General features: G+C 33.4%; 11 protein-coding genes and 1 non-coding gene across 12 annotated transcripts; 6 read left to right on the forward strand and 6 right to left on the reverse strand.

The window, feature by feature from the left end:
• Positions 1-34: 34 nt before the first annotated feature.
• Positions 35-1,360, reverse strand: BmR1_04g06570 (Protein of unknown function (DUF890); the record flags this gene model as incomplete). The annotated part of the gene is made up of 1 exon (XM_012794465.1): positions 35-1,360. The coding sequence occupies one exon, from the start codon at positions 1,358-1,360 to the stop codon at positions 35-37; it is 1,326 nt and encodes a 441-aa protein (XP_012649919.1).
• BmR1_04g06575 (small subunit ribosomal protein S10e) lies at positions 1,685-2,023 on the forward strand (the record flags this gene model as incomplete). The annotated part of the gene is made up of 1 exon (XM_012794466.1): positions 1,685-2,023. The coding sequence occupies one exon, from the start codon at positions 1,685-1,687 to the stop codon at positions 2,021-2,023; it is 339 nt and encodes a 112-aa protein (XP_012649920.1).
• A 207-nt stretch (positions 2,024-2,230) lies between these two features.
• On the reverse strand, positions 2,231-4,036 carry BmR1_04g06580 (hypothetical protein; the record flags this gene model as incomplete). Its single annotated transcript, XM_012794467.1, has 1 exon — positions 2,231-4,036. One exon carries the CDS (start codon positions 4,034-4,036, stop codon positions 2,231-2,233), a length of 1,806 nt encoding a protein of 601 aa, XP_012649921.1.
• An 845-nt stretch (positions 4,037-4,881) lies between these two features.
• Positions 4,882-4,954, forward strand: BmR1_04g06581. The gene has a single exon. It is a non-coding gene; the product is annotated as a tRNA-Arg (tRNA).
• Positions 4,955-5,625: 671 nt separating this feature from the next.
• BmR1_04g06590 (hypothetical protein) lies at positions 5,626-6,438 on the reverse strand (the record flags this gene model as incomplete). Its single annotated transcript, XM_012794468.1, has 1 exon — positions 5,626-6,438. The coding sequence occupies one exon, from the start codon at positions 6,436-6,438 to the stop codon at positions 5,626-5,628; it is 813 nt and encodes a 270-aa protein (XP_012649922.1).
• Positions 6,439-6,637: 199 nt separating this feature from the next.
• BmR1_04g06595 (V-type H+-transporting ATPase 21kDa proteolipid subunit) lies at positions 6,638-7,363 on the forward strand (the record flags this gene model as incomplete). The annotated part of the gene is made up of 4 exons (XM_021482523.1): positions 6,638-6,759; positions 6,781-7,065; positions 7,157-7,260; positions 7,314-7,363. The coding sequence occupies 4 exons, from the start codon at positions 6,638-6,640 to the stop codon at positions 7,361-7,363; spliced, it is 561 nt and encodes a 186-aa protein (XP_021337186.1).
• Positions 7,602-10,472, forward strand: BmR1_04g06596 (SPB1, FTSJ3, AdoMet-dependent rRNA methyltransferase SPB1; the record flags this gene model as incomplete). The annotated part of the gene is made up of 1 exon (XM_012794470.2): positions 7,602-10,472. The coding sequence occupies one exon, from the start codon at positions 7,602-7,604 to the stop codon at positions 10,470-10,472; it is 2,871 nt and encodes a 956-aa protein (XP_012649924.2).
• A 99-nt stretch (positions 10,473-10,571) lies between these two features.
• Positions 10,572-10,898, forward strand: BmR1_04g06597 (hypothetical protein; the record flags this gene model as incomplete). Its single annotated transcript, XM_021482524.1, has 1 exon — positions 10,572-10,898. The coding sequence occupies one exon, from the start codon at positions 10,572-10,574 to the stop codon at positions 10,896-10,898; it is 327 nt and encodes a 108-aa protein (XP_021337743.1).
• BmR1_04g06605 (E3 ubiquitin-protein ligase RING2-B) lies at positions 11,534-12,786 on the reverse strand (the record flags this gene model as incomplete). Its single annotated transcript, XM_021482525.1, has 8 exons — positions 11,534-11,635; positions 11,656-11,769; positions 11,790-12,130; positions 12,152-12,172; positions 12,195-12,294; positions 12,319-12,424; positions 12,445-12,526; positions 12,603-12,786. 8 exons carry the CDS (start codon positions 12,784-12,786, stop codon positions 11,534-11,536), a joined length of 1,050 nt encoding a protein of 349 aa, XP_021337744.1.
• Positions 12,787-12,907: 121 nt separating this feature from the next.
• Positions 12,908-13,773, reverse strand: BmR1_04g06610 (20S proteasome subunit alpha 4; the record flags this gene model as incomplete). Its single annotated transcript, XM_021482526.1, has 6 exons — positions 12,908-12,961; positions 12,983-13,072; positions 13,126-13,212; positions 13,233-13,382; positions 13,405-13,494; positions 13,516-13,773. The coding sequence occupies 6 exons, from the start codon at positions 13,771-13,773 to the stop codon at positions 12,908-12,910; spliced, it is 729 nt and encodes a 242-aa protein (XP_021337745.1).
• Positions 13,948-14,751, forward strand: BmR1_04g06615 (20S proteasome subunit alpha 3; the record flags this gene model as incomplete). The annotated part of the gene is made up of 3 exons (XM_021482527.1): positions 13,948-14,301; positions 14,324-14,497; positions 14,518-14,751. The coding sequence occupies 3 exons, from the start codon at positions 13,948-13,950 to the stop codon at positions 14,749-14,751; spliced, it is 762 nt and encodes a 253-aa protein (XP_021337746.1).
• On the reverse strand, positions 15,266-15,912 carry BmR1_04g06620 (conserved Plasmodium protein, unknown function; the record flags this gene model as incomplete). Its single annotated transcript, XM_021482528.1, has 7 exons — positions 15,266-15,325; positions 15,346-15,435; positions 15,459-15,564; positions 15,586-15,622; positions 15,643-15,717; positions 15,739-15,839; positions 15,905-15,912. The coding sequence occupies 7 exons, from the start codon at positions 15,910-15,912 to the stop codon at positions 15,266-15,268; spliced, it is 477 nt and encodes a 158-aa protein (XP_021337747.1).
• Between the last annotated feature and the right edge of the window lie 122 nt (positions 15,913-16,034).

Here is a 16,034-nt window from a genome sequence, read left to right on the forward strand (position 1 = left end):
TTGAAAGTATATTATACAAATAATTATGTGTCCTTTAATGTACATTAAGGGATTTTAATATCCTATCCCTTTGTTCGGAGGTGTAAAAAGTCCAGCATAGAATCCACCTTGAAATTGTCCCTGGCTTTATCTCGAAAATACGTATCTCCCTAACCTTAAAATAGCTCATCTTACATTCAATTTGTGCATAATTTATATCTTTAATGTAATTCCCTCTGATTCTCTTGCACCAATAATCTAGATACGTGTTTTGCATATTTTGAAAAGTCAATTCTTGGCAGTAATATCGCGCCATCTCATTGTTAATCATTTGTTTCAATTTTTTGAGGTTTATCTTTTTTGAAATTAAACTGGTGAACCAAAGTGCATTATTGCAATAAAATCGACTCTCTATTAACATTAATGTAATAAATGCCAATTCTCCGCAAATGCGATTTCTTTTGAAACTTGTCGTTTCATCAAGTGAATTGTTTAAGTCGTCATTTCCACTAGGGTAAATTATGTAGTCACCATAATTTACATGGCATATGTCGTCTGCATTCCGATATTTCTGTGATAATTTCAAAGTGCAATTGTGAGGTATATTGAATATGAGTTCTCTTGTATTTCCCATCTTATGAGTTTTAAAATTATTTCTCCTATCGTCGTATGAACTGTAAAATGGTGGATTGCAAATTGTGAAGTGGTAGAACTCATAATTATCGATAACACCGTTGTACATATTGAAAGGGTTGTTTTGCTTCCGGAGCACAATTTTGGATTCTAATTTATTGATATAAACATTATGCCTGGCGATATTTAGAGCATCGTCACAAATATCAGTTGCAACAAAATTCCACCCGTATTCACAACAACCTAATAATGGGTATATAACAGAAGCACCAGTTCCAACGTCAAGCACTTTAACATTATTATTATATATTTTATGATCTGAGCTTGGGCCTAACAATGAATTGATTGTATCCAAGTAAAGTTTGCGGCCGGGTATACACGGGGATAAATAGCGATTAGGTGCGATGACAATTTTAGATGTATAATCGTCCTCATTTGAAATAATCGGTACATCACATTTGGAGACTAGTTTAGGGTTCCAAATAACTTCCTGATTAGATTCTGTAGTCGAATCATTAAGATGTACAATAATGGGACAAACGCAGGGTAGTTTTAGGTGGATTCCATAGAATTCTATAAGGGAAGCTTTGGATATGTGATAAGTGGAATCCTCATGAATGTATTCAAAACGTCTAAATTTATCATTTGAGAAGTGTTTATATAAATATGGGTACTTTTTTGACAAGTTCAAGTAATCATTATGACAAAATGTTCCATAATCATTAATTCGATTACGCTTGCAGCCCATTCAACTATATTTTAAATATTTATAGATTTATAAAAAATGGTTCATTGCAAATTCATATTGAAAATTATAAATTTTGCGGCTATATGTCGAGATAGAGTTAGTACATTGTATAGCCCCACTCCATACCAATAAAATCATTTCAAATAATCTACTCTAATATTTCTTTACATTGCAATTAAATTATCATATTAATTCTTTGAAATATTGAAAATTTAAACGGTAAGTCCGGTATCTATTTATGATCTTGTCATATCACAATGTTAACAGTTACAACTGGACAAAGTTGTAATTTTCTGCTACATAATTGTATAAAAACTAACTTAGATGGCCATTCCCGGCATAAAGTATAGCTTCATTCCGAAGGAGAACAAAAGGTTGATTTACAAATACCTGATGAATGAGGGTGTACTAGTTGTACAGAAGAATAACGACGTTATGATACATCCTCAATTGAACATACCAAATTTACACGTACTTATGACCATGAAGTCCCTAAAGTCCCTCAACTACGTGGAGGAGAGTTTTAACTGGCAACATCAATACTTCACCCTTACAAATGAAGGCATAGAGTATCTGCGTACCTCGCTTCATCTTCCTCCTACAGTCTTTCCAGTCACGCTGTCAAAGAAACAGCCTGCTAGGGCTGGCCTTGCTTCTGCTTGACTTAGGCAGGGAATCAACTAACAACCTGATGAATTAACCAATAGATTAATTGAATGATTAAACTTTAGTGGATTAGCGGTAGAGCTACACTTATAAGCATTTGAAATTGATAATTGTGACAAAGTTAAGGCTCTTAACCTATAATAGGCACTAATAAACTACAAAACTAACCAAAATATCCGTGTATAATTAGTCAATTAGCATGCGTTAGGTGGCGCGTGTGTGAGCGTGTATTTCGGAGATGAAAACAGAAACTTTAGCGAATACGTCATTAAAAGTGCCAGTAAAATTGCAAATTGGCTGGCCTGCGTCGTTCCTTGGCAGATCCAAATTGTGAAACTGCGGATAATTCATTAGTAGGGCCGTCAAATCTACGTTGTGTGGCAATGAAAGGGACAGTGTAATGGGATAGTTCGAAACTTCATGCATATTTGTAGAATAGCTTTGGTCGAGCAGAGGGGAGGAAGAGAAGCAATATGTAGTGTTGAACAGTTCATTCCCATCTTTACAATTATTAGAATAGAAAATGCCCGTGTCTTTCAAAATTTCAGGAGCGTATTCGTTATATGTCAAGCTGGGAGGGGTAAATTTGCTAGTAGCAATATCTATAGCATGCAAATAACCGTCTGTTGTTCCAGAAGACGTTATATTGTCTGGGGCCAAGTCATTGAGTGTTAAATTTAGGTTTGAGGTTTCATTTTTTTCATCGATCTCCGCATTAGGTATATTATCATATTCTTGTGCCGATAAAAGACTGATTGTATTTTGCAAATTAACATCGTTAGTTTTATTAGCGAATTTCTCATTATCAGCATTAATATTGGATTCCTTGTCGATTTTGTAGGAGATGAAACAGTAGTTTGTGATTCCTATTATCTGGTCAATTAGGTGAACAAAGTATGATATGATGTTACGCAATAACTGGCGGTCGCCCTTAAACGACACAACAATCTCATTAAAATCGGGTTCATTGTATGGGACTATTGATACAAATTTTGGGCTGTATGCCGACTTTAATTCCAATACTTTAGGTAGTAATATATCAGGTAATACAATAAGTACAAATATGCAAGTTGAAGCACCTTGAGTACAGAACTCAGACTCGGACTTATGGGTCATCAGATCAGAAATCATAGTTACAGCCTTAACAACCGATTTGATTGTACCTCGAAGTAAAATAGTTCTGTATTCTGTCCCAGGATAGACTTCCCATGGCATTGATAAGTGGATATCATCTACCCTTGACTTGCGTCTGAACCAATTTAATCCTTTCCCTCCCTTACCAATAATGGTACCAGAAACGATCTGAGTGGTCAAAATCTTCAGAAACATCGATTTCTTCGAGTCCCACAAATTGACAAATGGCAAATTTAGTTTTTCAGTGGAAGATACTTCCACCGATTTGTAGCTATCACAAAATATCTGTTGTTGGTGTTGTATATGTTGAGGAATGTTCTTATGTATCTTGTTCTGTATGTTTTGAAACATATTCTGGTGTGTATTTTGTTTTGTTTTGTTGTTTGTGTAGCTGCCAAATTCGTTGTTGTTATCATTGTTGTGGAATGTACAGGTTATGTCTTTTTTGTACAAGAGTGGGGAATAGCATTGAGAATGTTGGTTAAACTTTTTTTTCGAATGCTCATAGCTGTATGGATCGCTGTAGTTAACTTTAGTTCTGGCATTACAATGGCTGTTAGTATTTTTTGGTATTTGCCATTTTAATTGGTCAATGTCCTTAATTTTACCTCCAGTAGCGGTGTAGATGTTGCTATCAGTTGAATTGTTATAGGACAGGTAGGTGTTGGAATCTGGCAAATCAAACTTGTTTAGCTTAGTATAAGTGTTGTGGATATCAATTAATTTGTTAGACTGGTCAACCTTGTTTATAGAAGTTTGATTTAGATTGGATGAAGATCTGAATTTTAAGTCACAGTGTTGAGATTGCGATTGATCTAATGAACAACTAGTCCAATCCCAGGTTATTGATGAAAAAGGAGAGTAATTCAAAGCCATCTTATCTCGATGATGTTTTACGTCTACTATTAGTAGATAATATATTTTACAATAAATTTCAATAGACCAATACTTAACAATATGTGCGTATATTACATTAAATGTGAGTATTCCTGGGGGAGTTACATTAATACTGTTTTGAATGTTGTTATTATGCAAAAATAGTGAAGGAATGAAATCATTCTGTCATTTTTAATTACCAGTCTTGCGCATGAAAAAAGTGAGAATTTTGATAATGGTTCTATCATAAATTACAAGCTAAAAACTCTGCGAAATTACTAGAACCTTTTCTGAGCCATTATATCACTAGGTAAGTGATAAGTTAGGGAAGATAAATTATTTAAATAATATATTGAGTAGGGAAATGAAAATGCTGCGATCAACACCATAAATCCTGATACGTTCCCAACGTAAGGAAACTTTTGGATAAGGAATGGATTTAAAATGGGGGCTTGTCTACCCAACTATTATTGTTTCAGAATTATCTAAAAATATAAAACGCTAACTTTTCAAAAAAATAATTTTATACATGTTTCTATACATTTATATTGAAATAATCCAAAACTTTATCAAGAATATGTAATATTGATTTTTTTCATGTTTATTAGGTGAATGCTTTTTTATTTGATCAATATATGATTGTTGTGATTTAGTGACAATTTTTTAAACATTTTATACAATCAAAAAAATATATATATTTAACTATTACAATTCATTATAAAATATAGAATGATTCCCGTAATGTAGAACGTATAGTTCTAAGAATTTGTTTAAGCAGTGTCGCTTGGTTGGATGGTTAATGTTCAAACTAGTCATAGTTGGTAGAATCAACATCCCCCCCTAGTGCACCAGTGGCGCAATGGATAGCGCATTGCCCTCCTAAGGCAGGGGTTGTGGGTTCGAGTCCCATCTGGTGTGTTTTTGTTTTCGTTGCTTCATATTATTTATATTTTTGTAATGTACAGTAGTTGTATTATTTAATCTATAATTTTCTCCAAGTCACTAATATTTTCCATTAAAAACGACAATATTTATCAGCAGTTATGTATGCCAGCAATAAACAAAATTTTAACTGTAATATAAAATATGAGGGCACGGTGAGAAATGAATCCGAAAATTATTCATACAAAACTAGTTTTAAAGGTAGTTATTCATATGTTATTAGGCCATTGTATGATTTATATCTGTCAATTATGGCAGTGAGGCTTTATACATCTAGGTGTTGAGATATTGATGATAATTCACATTACTATATGTAAGAGGTAAAATGAAGTATTCCACATAATTTAATAGGAGAATATTCAAATTAAATTGTGTTTGGGAATATCTACTTGAAGTTCAACGGGTTAACCATAGCTGGAATTTTCATAAAATTATTCGATATACATTTCCGCCCATTTAGAGAGGCACATACTTAAGGTAATGGGAGTTAATCATTCAATTTTGTCGTAGATATGATGTCATATCTGTAGCAGTGCCTAATAAGTCTAATGACAATTTGGAAACACAAGGAAGGTCATATATAACATATAAGAAATATTCCAAATACATAAAATTAATAAGTAATCAACGCATAATAGGGCGCCTAATTATCGGAATGCCGCCAATATTATTAAGAAAATGCAAATAGCTATTGTGGCTGCGATGATGCGTTGATTTTTGATCGTCAAGTGCATGATGTTTTTTTGAATCATATCAATGTCTGGAAGATGCATGTCGATGATTGAGTACATTTTATTTCTAATTCGTATAAATTTCTCATTTGATTTTTTTGATGTATTCAAAATATTCAATGCCTCATGTGTGAGTGATTCTATGTCAAATAAGGAGTTATTTAAGGCCTTATTTTGCTCAAATAACAAAGGAGAGTCGTCCGGTGATAATAAATTATCAGTTTTCTTTTTTTGGGTTGAAAACAAAATGTTATCATTGTGTTTGTTTTCTGCATTTGATATTATGGAATTGAAATCCTTGCGGTATTGATCAAAAATTTCTGAATACCGCATAACTTGTATATTATCAGCAGGGCTGAGATTGGATTTCACTTTATTAAGGTAATTCGAAGCCTTGCAAATATCTGACTCTATTCTCGCCTTTATCGCATTAATTTTACTCCAATTAATGTAATTTCCAGCATTATCGTATTTCAAATCGTTGAATGCTTGTTCTTGAAAGTTGTAATCGTCAGGTTTGTTCAGTCCAACTGTTTGTAGCGATAATTCCGATAAGTCATTTTCTATTGAATTTTGCAATGCACGAATCTTTTTTTTGACATAGTCAAAACATAACGCTTCATCGTTAAATTGAGACTTTGAATCTAGACAACTTGTGTTATCGTGGTTGCTAGAGTGGTCACTAGCATCGAAATCAGGCTGGTGCTGATATTGTGACATATGTCCCATTTATGAACACGTAGCATGGCACAAATAGTGACTAATTTACAATTTACAAACAGATGGTACTAAATTAAGTTGGTGATGCGATATAATGGTTTACCCCAGGACAACATATATGGATTGCCTTATTCATTATACACTACACTCTCAATATAACTATGTATATTGAGCCCACATGGCGTAATATTTCTGTAATTATGTGAGAATGTATAGCTCCTACAAACTGTATTCTGCTTGGGGTGACATCATTTCTGGCACTTCACCCGCATTTTGGGCATACATTGGAATATTCATGTCCCTAGGTCTATCTATACTAGGCGCAGCATGGTACCAAAGTATTTTATTTAGGGGCATTTCACTTTGTGGCTCGTCAATTATTGGTAGTTCAATTAAAGCACCAAGGATTACGGCTAAAAACCTTGTATCTATAATTTTTTGCGAGGCAGTGGGTATATATGGCCTTATAATTTCACTTTTGTTGATCAACTCAGTTGGTACTATCAAGGGAGTCTCGAAGCCTGTGGATTTGAATGTTGATACTGATGTCATGATCGAATATGGCAAGGATGTTTACAAGGGCTGGGCCATATTTGCTGTTGGTCTCATTGTTGGCCTGTCAAATCTCTCTTGTGGGTAGGAACTGTACTAGTTATAATATTGAATTTCCATTCGAAAAAATATTTAAAAATTTTTTGATTAAATATTCAAACTAAAGATAACATAGAATCTCTGTTGGCGCTGTCGGTAGTTCCTGTGCAATAGCAGATGCGCAGCGACCACAACTTTTTGTGCGAATTCTTATGATTGAAATTTTTGCTAGTGCCATTGGTAAGTAATTTAATTGATTGTTTACCTAAAGCTAAATAAACTCTCTAATATAGGACTATTTGGAGTGATTGTTGGTGTAATCATAATTGCCATGTTACCATAGTACGCCGTTTATTTGTAATTATAAAAATCGTACTTTGGTTAGATATTCAGTAAATATAATATATTAATTGACTATATTTAAAGGAATGCACTATATATAGTGATAGTCTGGTACATGTATTTAGTATGAGTAGGCGATGAATGTATATTGTGTGGTGGGCATTAATATCTAAGTGATTATCGTATTTATATAATGATATGCTTGATAATTTAAGATAATTCTAATTAAATTTTGGAAGATGGCGCGGAAGACAAAACTTGCCAAGAGCAGGCTTGATAAATATTACAATTTGGCAAAGGAACAGGGATACCGTGCTAGGTCTGCATATAAATTGATACAAATTTCTAAAAGATATAACATTTTTAGAGATTGTAATACACTTATTGACCTTTGTGCTGCTCCAGGTGGTTGGTTGCAGGTTGCTTCTGATACAATGCCCATAAATAGTTTGATTATTGGTGTTGATTTAGTGCCTATTAAACCTATTAAAAATGTCATAACCTTACAACTTGATATCACGTCTCAGTACGCCAAACATACGCTGCTTAAACGTATGAATGGTGCCAAAGCAGATGTGATTCTGCATGATGGGTCTCCCAATATGGGCTCCAATTGGAATTTAGATGCATTTAATCAAAACCAATTGGTGCTAAGTGCCACCAATTTGGCTTGCAATTTACTCAGGAAAGGCGGTACTTATGTTACAAAAGTATTTCGCTCCGCAGATTACTCATCATTAATATGGGTATTTCAAGAGTTATTCCACATCGTAAAGGCAACTAAACCCCAATCTAGTAGAATTGTATCTGCAGAAATATTCGTTATATGTATGCGGTACAAGTCACCACAATTTCTCGATCCCAAGTTATTTGATTTCAAGCATGTATTTAAGAATAGGGGCCTCAATCCGGACCAGAAGTTGACAGAGGATAGTGATAAGTCAAAATCACTTTCACATTTGTTGAAGCTGAAGGAACGAAATAAGAGACAGGGTTATTCAGATGGCGATGATTATCGTGAAGTGTCAATTATTGACTATTTAAAGTCCGATAATCCGTCGGATATACTAGTTAATTACAATCGGATAAGGTTTATCGAATCAGAAACATCGGACATAATTCGTAACCATCCACTAACCACTCAAGAAATACTGACACTGTTTAGTGATTTGCAGGTTTTGGGTAAAAAAGATCTACTATTGTTGTTGAAGTGGAGAATGAGATTACTCAAGTGTATTAAAGATGATAAACTTCCAATTCCAGAATTGTTAGCAAAATTGCCAACTATACAAGTATTGCCGCCACTACAAAATGATGAGCTAAAAGAATTAGATGATGAATTAGATACGAAAGTGAGCGAAATAAAGAACAATTCTAAAAAGTTAAGTAAGAGTATGAAGAAGAAACAGAAAAGATTTTTGGAGAACCTGAAAAAAGGCACTCAAATCGCTCAAAATGAGGATTCAGAGTTGTTTTCAAATACCAAGGAATCGCAATTGTTGCTAGAACATGGAAGTGATATCGAATCTTGTGTCGATTCTATATCAGATCATGAAGAAATTGAGAATGAAACGTACATTCCAATTGACGTGGAAAATGATTATAAATGCATAGAAGAGGAACTGGAGAAAGATTATGTTATGCAAAAGGAAAGGTTGAAAATTAAAGCAGAAAAGGCTAGTAAAAAGGCCACAAGAAGAGAAGCTTCATATATCGCCAAAATTCAGCAGTTGACTGAGGAAACCAAAAGGATTGAAAGTTCCGGTTTTAAAACTTGGCAATCAGATGATGAATATAATTCTGAAAGTGAAAACGAAGAATTAAAATTGCAATTTGCTGAGGAATCACAATCAGAGGGTGAAAAATTAGATGTTAAATCTAGTACCGGTGAATCTTGTATTGTGGGTGGAGATAATTGTTACAAAATTGTTAATAGTAAATCTGAAGAAAAAAATATATATATTGATGAGTCTGGTATTGATTACCAGAATGAATTTAATAGAACTGAATTTAGTAATGAAATTGATGAAGTACAGTCAATTGGTATTAAACATATTGATAGCATCTATGCTAGTGATAAAACTGATTTAGATAAATCGTGTGAATTCACTGCAGTTCAATCAGAGTTATTAAAAAATGCTAAAGAAGGTCGTATTAACAAATCTATTAAGGGTTTAAATACAAAAAATACTTCAAAAACTAAAGATGCCAAAATATATAGGGATGAATTGCCAAATGATACGCTTAGTGTTGATTGTATAACTAATATAAATCACAATGTCAAATCTTTGCATAGCAAAAAAGATATCACAACTAAGACTACACCAGAGGAAACTCCTGAAGTTGAAAGATGGTTCAAACAGGATATATTCAACATGCCAGATGATACGATATCCAATGATGTAGTTAGTTTCAAAAGTAACGTATCAAATAGGAATACTGATAATAATGTAGAACTGCATCCTACTAAAGATAACTCTAAGCCCAATGCTTTTGTTGTTGGCGATGGTAATGAGGATTCCAAAAAATCCAAACTAGATCCAGATAAAATACAATTACTTGGACCCCTTCTTATTAGTAAAAAATCCAGACTTGATCTAATGGATGGTATGTACAATCGTTATGCTTATAATGAAGATATTGAGGATTTGCCTTTGTGGTTTAGGGAAGATGAGGAGATGCATACCAAAGTTCAATTACCACTTACAAAAGAACAAATGCGTGTCTATCGTATGAAGTTGAAAGAGATTAAATCTCTCCCCATAAGGAAGGTGAAAGAAGCAATTTCCAGAAGGATGAAGAAGATACAAAATAAACTTGATAAGGTTAGGACTGATACTGAAAGAATTTCAAACAGAAACGATGTATCAATTGTACATCAAATTGAGAAGAATAAAAAGATACTTAGGAAGGTTGCAAAAGATGCTGTAGGTAAGAAGAATAAAGTGTACGTCGTATCAAACAAGTTTGGTAACAATAGTGTCAGGTCGGGCAAAAAATCTGGGGAGGTAATTAAATTTGTGGATAAGAGGATGAAAAAGGACAATAGGAATGCTAAGAAAACAAGAAAGGTCAGGAAAACTGGTAGACATAAGGGCAGGGGTGGATAAATATCTCACCCCATCAATACCATTACATTAGTTATACAAATAATTTTTACTTGTAAATATTAAATAAATAGCAACTAAAATACATTATAACATCTATTAATGAATGTAGGAAGAGAAACTCTTATTAGTGACAGAACTATACATTGTGTTGAGGATGAAATTGAGAAGTTTTCATCTGAACCAGACGATTTAACAGAAAAACTCAAGTATCGCACGTCAATATTGCTGTATAATATGTGCAGCATGTACAACACCTTTATGGACTATGTTGGCAAACAACATCAAAGACTTTCCGAACAAAAATTTCAGATAAACAAACTTAAACAGGAACTTGCTGAAACTAAAACCACGAAAAAATTGCTAGAAGAACAATTATTGGCATCTAAATTAGAATTGGAAAATTTGAAACGAAAACTATTCACTTAGGTCACTTATTAGCGGAGTAATTTGTATTATTAGCTATATTCGTAGTTAAATGTGTTACTCTGTTTGTTAATTCTTCTATGTTAAATGAATTGCGTAATTATGTGCATTTTTGTTTTGATTATTAGTATTTCCTGATTTTTGATAAAATCCTCAGTAAATTCCAACTTAGTTGCTATAAACAACTTCAAAATTGATATCTAGTTATTGGTTTAAATGGATTTTCACATATTTTCCAATAGTCACATGTGATTGTTATGCATAATTCCTAAAAAAAATCAATTGTAGTTTTATTAATCAACAATATTCTATAGTTAAATTAAAATTTTCAGTAATCTATATGATCATTAACCACGTGTTTATAGGAAATAAGTTTGATAAATTAACAATGATTTTTGTTAAATATCACCACTATAATTGGTTTAAATAACTAAGTATTGTATGTGAGTATTGGATATATTAGCTGAACTTAGGCAATAAGCATGGAAAGATAGTTAAGACTAATATGTGCCCATACCTGTTAATTCTTAAAGATAATAGCATATACTAACATTGAATATAATAATTAATCTGATTATTTGCTTATTGTGGTTAGCGAGATTTTACAAAATAAAGTACATAAACAGGTGAATAAACTATTATTGTGAGTAGTATAACACTAAAGTATCGTGTGAAAGCACATGTGAAACATTTCTAATGTAAGCCAATGTATCCCTAAGGGCAAATGGTTTTTGATGCTCCTAAATGTGCAATTTTTTACTTTTGTTGTATATTTTGTGTTCCCTGTGAATTGGCTTGAGTGATTTGTACTGTTGAATTTTGAGATGAGAAACTTGCTGAGAGCACGCAACGTAATATTACTTCTAGAAAGAAACTGAATGATATTTTTTATACCTCAAAGCCCACAGAATTGTTGCTTTGAGTGGTATTATTCGCTAGTTTAGGTGTGAGCCTAAAATGGGTCAGCCCACAGGGTGGAGGAAGAGGTTGAGCATTCAACACTGCTTTTCTAGCCTGACGGAATTCTTTTTGCCTCTGGTTACTATCTAGTAGGCTAAGTATACCACGCAACCCGCGTATATAATTGCAATTGCATACATTATCGCCAAATGGATCAATTGACATACCATCTGTGCGGCATATATTGCAATTTTCCTTGAACATAAATAATTTACTAATTATCTCGAAGTTATCCAATATATTCGATCTGTTGTCAAAAATAATATCTAAATCCGCTATATAAGTGATTTACATACAAGTTTTGATAAAGCCATTGCCTAGATGAGGTGTTGCTATTACCCCGAAAAAAAGATCTTTGATTCAGTAGTTCATTATTGCGCAAAAGTAACAACTTTTTATTTTTTATGAGAGTTAGTGAGTCATTTAAGTCATTAATTAGCTAAATAATTAATTGATTACTCACTTTTACATTAGGAAATAGTGTTGTAATGATAGAGTCAAAAATTGCATCGTGATGAAGAAATCGCTTTGATGGGACATGTTTCCTGCATTGTGGGCATTCTCTGATTCTGTTTAAGTAAGATATTACCCTGAGCGAAAACATTTTTCTATACAAGTTGAGCAGAAGCGGTGTAGGCAAGTTTTTATTACTACACAATTTTGGATTATGCCTAAATAAGTTATCAAATCATGGTATTGTAAATTTTTTCATAAATTTTCATATACAAATACATTAATAATTAGTACCAGAACAGATAACACAACAAAGGTGGTCTCTTAATCCAGATTGACCCAAAGTAGTTTCGTTTTCCAGTTCACTGGAACTGAGATTACGTCTAGGAACCCGTATCAATTCATCTATTCGCAAATCCAAAGGCATAACTTCCTTAAGATTATTCAAATCTGCCAAAATTCCCTCCTCCACAACCATATTATTGATCTTTAGTTTACCCTATACACAGGCTACACAATAGATTGACCTAAATATATGATTTGACATATTTGAATAATGAATTAGCTAAGTTAAGTTGTGAAATATTGCGACAATTCAATTAATTTTTAGGAGCATCAGTAGATTGCTTAATTTCACTTTCAATTTGATTTATCTATGTGAATATTTAGGTTACGAAAATGGAAAGTGAATCATCGTCCAAGTGCATTAGTCCCGATCTTCTCATAACTGCTACTTCGATATTTTTGGTATTTACCTCCACCACCTGCATTATTTTATAATTGTAGCGAAATCCAATAATTTTGAAATAAGTCTTACCTCAAACAGTGCTTTTATAGCTAGCAATGTTGCCGCTTCTTCTGTTAAGTTTTCAGTGTAATTTTTTTCCAAATATTCCTGAACCGTCTGAGTGCGTAATCTATTACCTTTGAATTTTTACCTACGGCTTTTGATTTCCACGCCGAAAATATACCTGCAGGCTCAGTTTGATATAAGCCTGGATCACCATTGATTTGGAATCCAACTACCAATGTTGAAATTCCAAAGGGTCTTACTCCTCCCTTGTGCGTATATGACTATTTAAGGGTTTTGGCTTACTTGTTGAAGTCTAGCTATATGCTTTGATATATAATCAACAGATGCCGGATCTTCCATATTCAATCTATATCTCTGACATTCGAGTCTTGCCTATGTCATCAGTGTAATTACTTTGTTAGCTAACACTCTTGCATCTGCATTTAAACCGGCAAAGGAGAGAGCCAAATTATCATCGATTTGAAGGATTTTTTTTGCTGTATGGTTGTTTTGTAGCTTATTTGACACTTTTTTTTCTGCAGCCAACACTATTACATCTTTCCCCGTGACTCCAACGATACAACCACCGCGTCTAACGGCCTCGATGGCATACTCTACTTGCAGTAGATGCCCATCTGGGCTGAAGATGGTAATAGCACGGTCGTAACTCATTTAAATCACGAAGTGGTTTTTTGCACTAGATAAGTTAGTATCGTATACAAGAAAATTATTGTAGGTTATATTGATACTGTGTATATAGACCCCCATACACATAATCTCTGACTTATCATACATAGATAATTATACATATATCTTCCTACATATATAGTTACAAATAAGTGTAAAATGTCGAGGTACGACTCTAGGACTACCACTTTCTCACCAGAAGGTCGTATGTACCAAGTGGAATACGCCCTTGAAGCTATCAATAATGCATCACTAACAATTGGTATTCTGTCTAAGGAAGGCGTTGTTTTAGTGGCTGATAAACCAGTAAGTTCTACCTTGCTGGGAGACTCATATTCATTGGAGAAGCTGTACAAAATTGATGATCACATTTTTTGTGCCATAGCCGGATTGACAGCTGATGCAGATACTCTGATTAATCTGTGTAGATTATACGCCCAGCGTCACGTTTACACATTTGGAGAACCACAATATCTCGAAGAACACGTATCCCAAATATGCGATCATAAGCAAGTGTGTTTTGCCTTTAATGTAGAGTTATACGCAATACGGAGGGCTTAGACCTTTTGGTGTAAGTTTCCTATTTGCCGGCTGGGATAAACGCTGTGGATTTCAACTCTTCCATACTGATCCTTCGGGCAATTTTGCTGGCTGGAACGCGATGGCTGTGGGAATGAATGGACAATCCGCCCAGTCTATGCTCAAAGAGGTATGCAAAAAAATATACAGAAATGGAATGAGAAACTGACGCTCAATGAAGCATTGGAATTGTCTTTGCATGTGTTAGTCAAGGCCATTGATCTGTCAAAGCCCAAAGCAGATAAAATTGAATTGGGTACAATTACATACAATAGCACAATTAATAAGACTGAAATTAAATTCATGTCAACCGAGGAGATATCTGTTATCCTTGAGAATAGTTTGAAGAAATACCAAGATAACAGTTCAGATGTACACAATTAATCATTTTATTTTTGACCATTCATTGAATATTGTGTTAATTATCGGATTTAGCTTTCATAGTGTTATATTAGTTGATAAATTATAGTAGATAATTAATTTAACAATATTTAAATAGCAATGTTTTCATACGCTAACAGAAATAAGTTGTTAGTTGATATTTTTAATTTAATGCAATTATGCAACATAAATTAGGTTTCCATTATTAAATTTATTCACTCCAAATAATTGATGATGAAATTCATATATTAATTTATTTCTTCATTGGATTATTGTCAACTAGTTAAATATTTAGTTATTTTACAATTAATTATCTTTCAAACTATGATCAAATAAATTATTAATGATAAATAACACTAGGTATTGTACACGGATGTTTAATAGTGAGTATTGAATTAATTAAAAATACAAATAGAAAATTTCACAAATAAGTTAAAATACTTTAAATAATTATCATTGAATCTAATTGTGTAGCAATTAGTTAACTGCGTTACATAAGAAATTGGAAAAGTTGCGTTTAGCATCTTACAATCATGCCACAACCCAAAAAGAATCCAAAGCTGACTGCTCCGCCCATCTACGTAATTGTGTATTTACTGTTGACAAAGGTAGTGTTAGTAAATTGCGATGGACAATTGAAGCATATAAACCCGTAATTGATCCAAAAATTCCACCAACAGTGGCACCCTAGATATCATAGTTTTCAATACCATCTTGCAACCCATTTTAACGCTCTCGATGCAACCCCTAGCCCTTTGATTAGTCATTAAATTTGACAACCTAGCCCATTTCCCCTTGGAAGATGTATCTTCATCCCTAAATTACACAAATTGTTACTGGTACATGGAATAATCACTGTTAATGTGATATGAATCTGAATGAAGTGGGTCGTGCCTTTGATTTTAGGCGGTGGGCTAAAGCCTATGAATGACCTATCCACTGCATCAATGGATATATTTTTTGGTTTTACTAATTTAGAGAATTAATTACCCGGAGGTGCCACATATGGCCCTGAAGGAGGGGGAGGTACTAATGAATCATAGGGTGAAACATTTTTATCTTTATTTTCAGAGCTTTCGTAAAAAGGCCACCTATGTTAATCATGTATTATATTTTTTTAAAAACGAGTTTTTAAAACAATATAATCCTAACTCACCAACTCATGGTATTCTCGTTAGTATGGACTGATATACCTTTGTGCTAATTATTATTTTATAGCCCTACACTTACATCTATACTGATAGCCAATAACTGTACAAGATGAGCAATATTTTAGTTTGGTGTGA

Source organism: Babesia microti, chromosome IV (assembly GCF_000691945.2).
Source record: "Babesia microti strain RI chromosome IV, complete genome".
In the NCBI taxonomy this organism is placed as follows: Eukaryota; Apicomplexa; class Aconoidasida; order Piroplasmida; family Babesiidae; genus Babesia; species Babesia microti.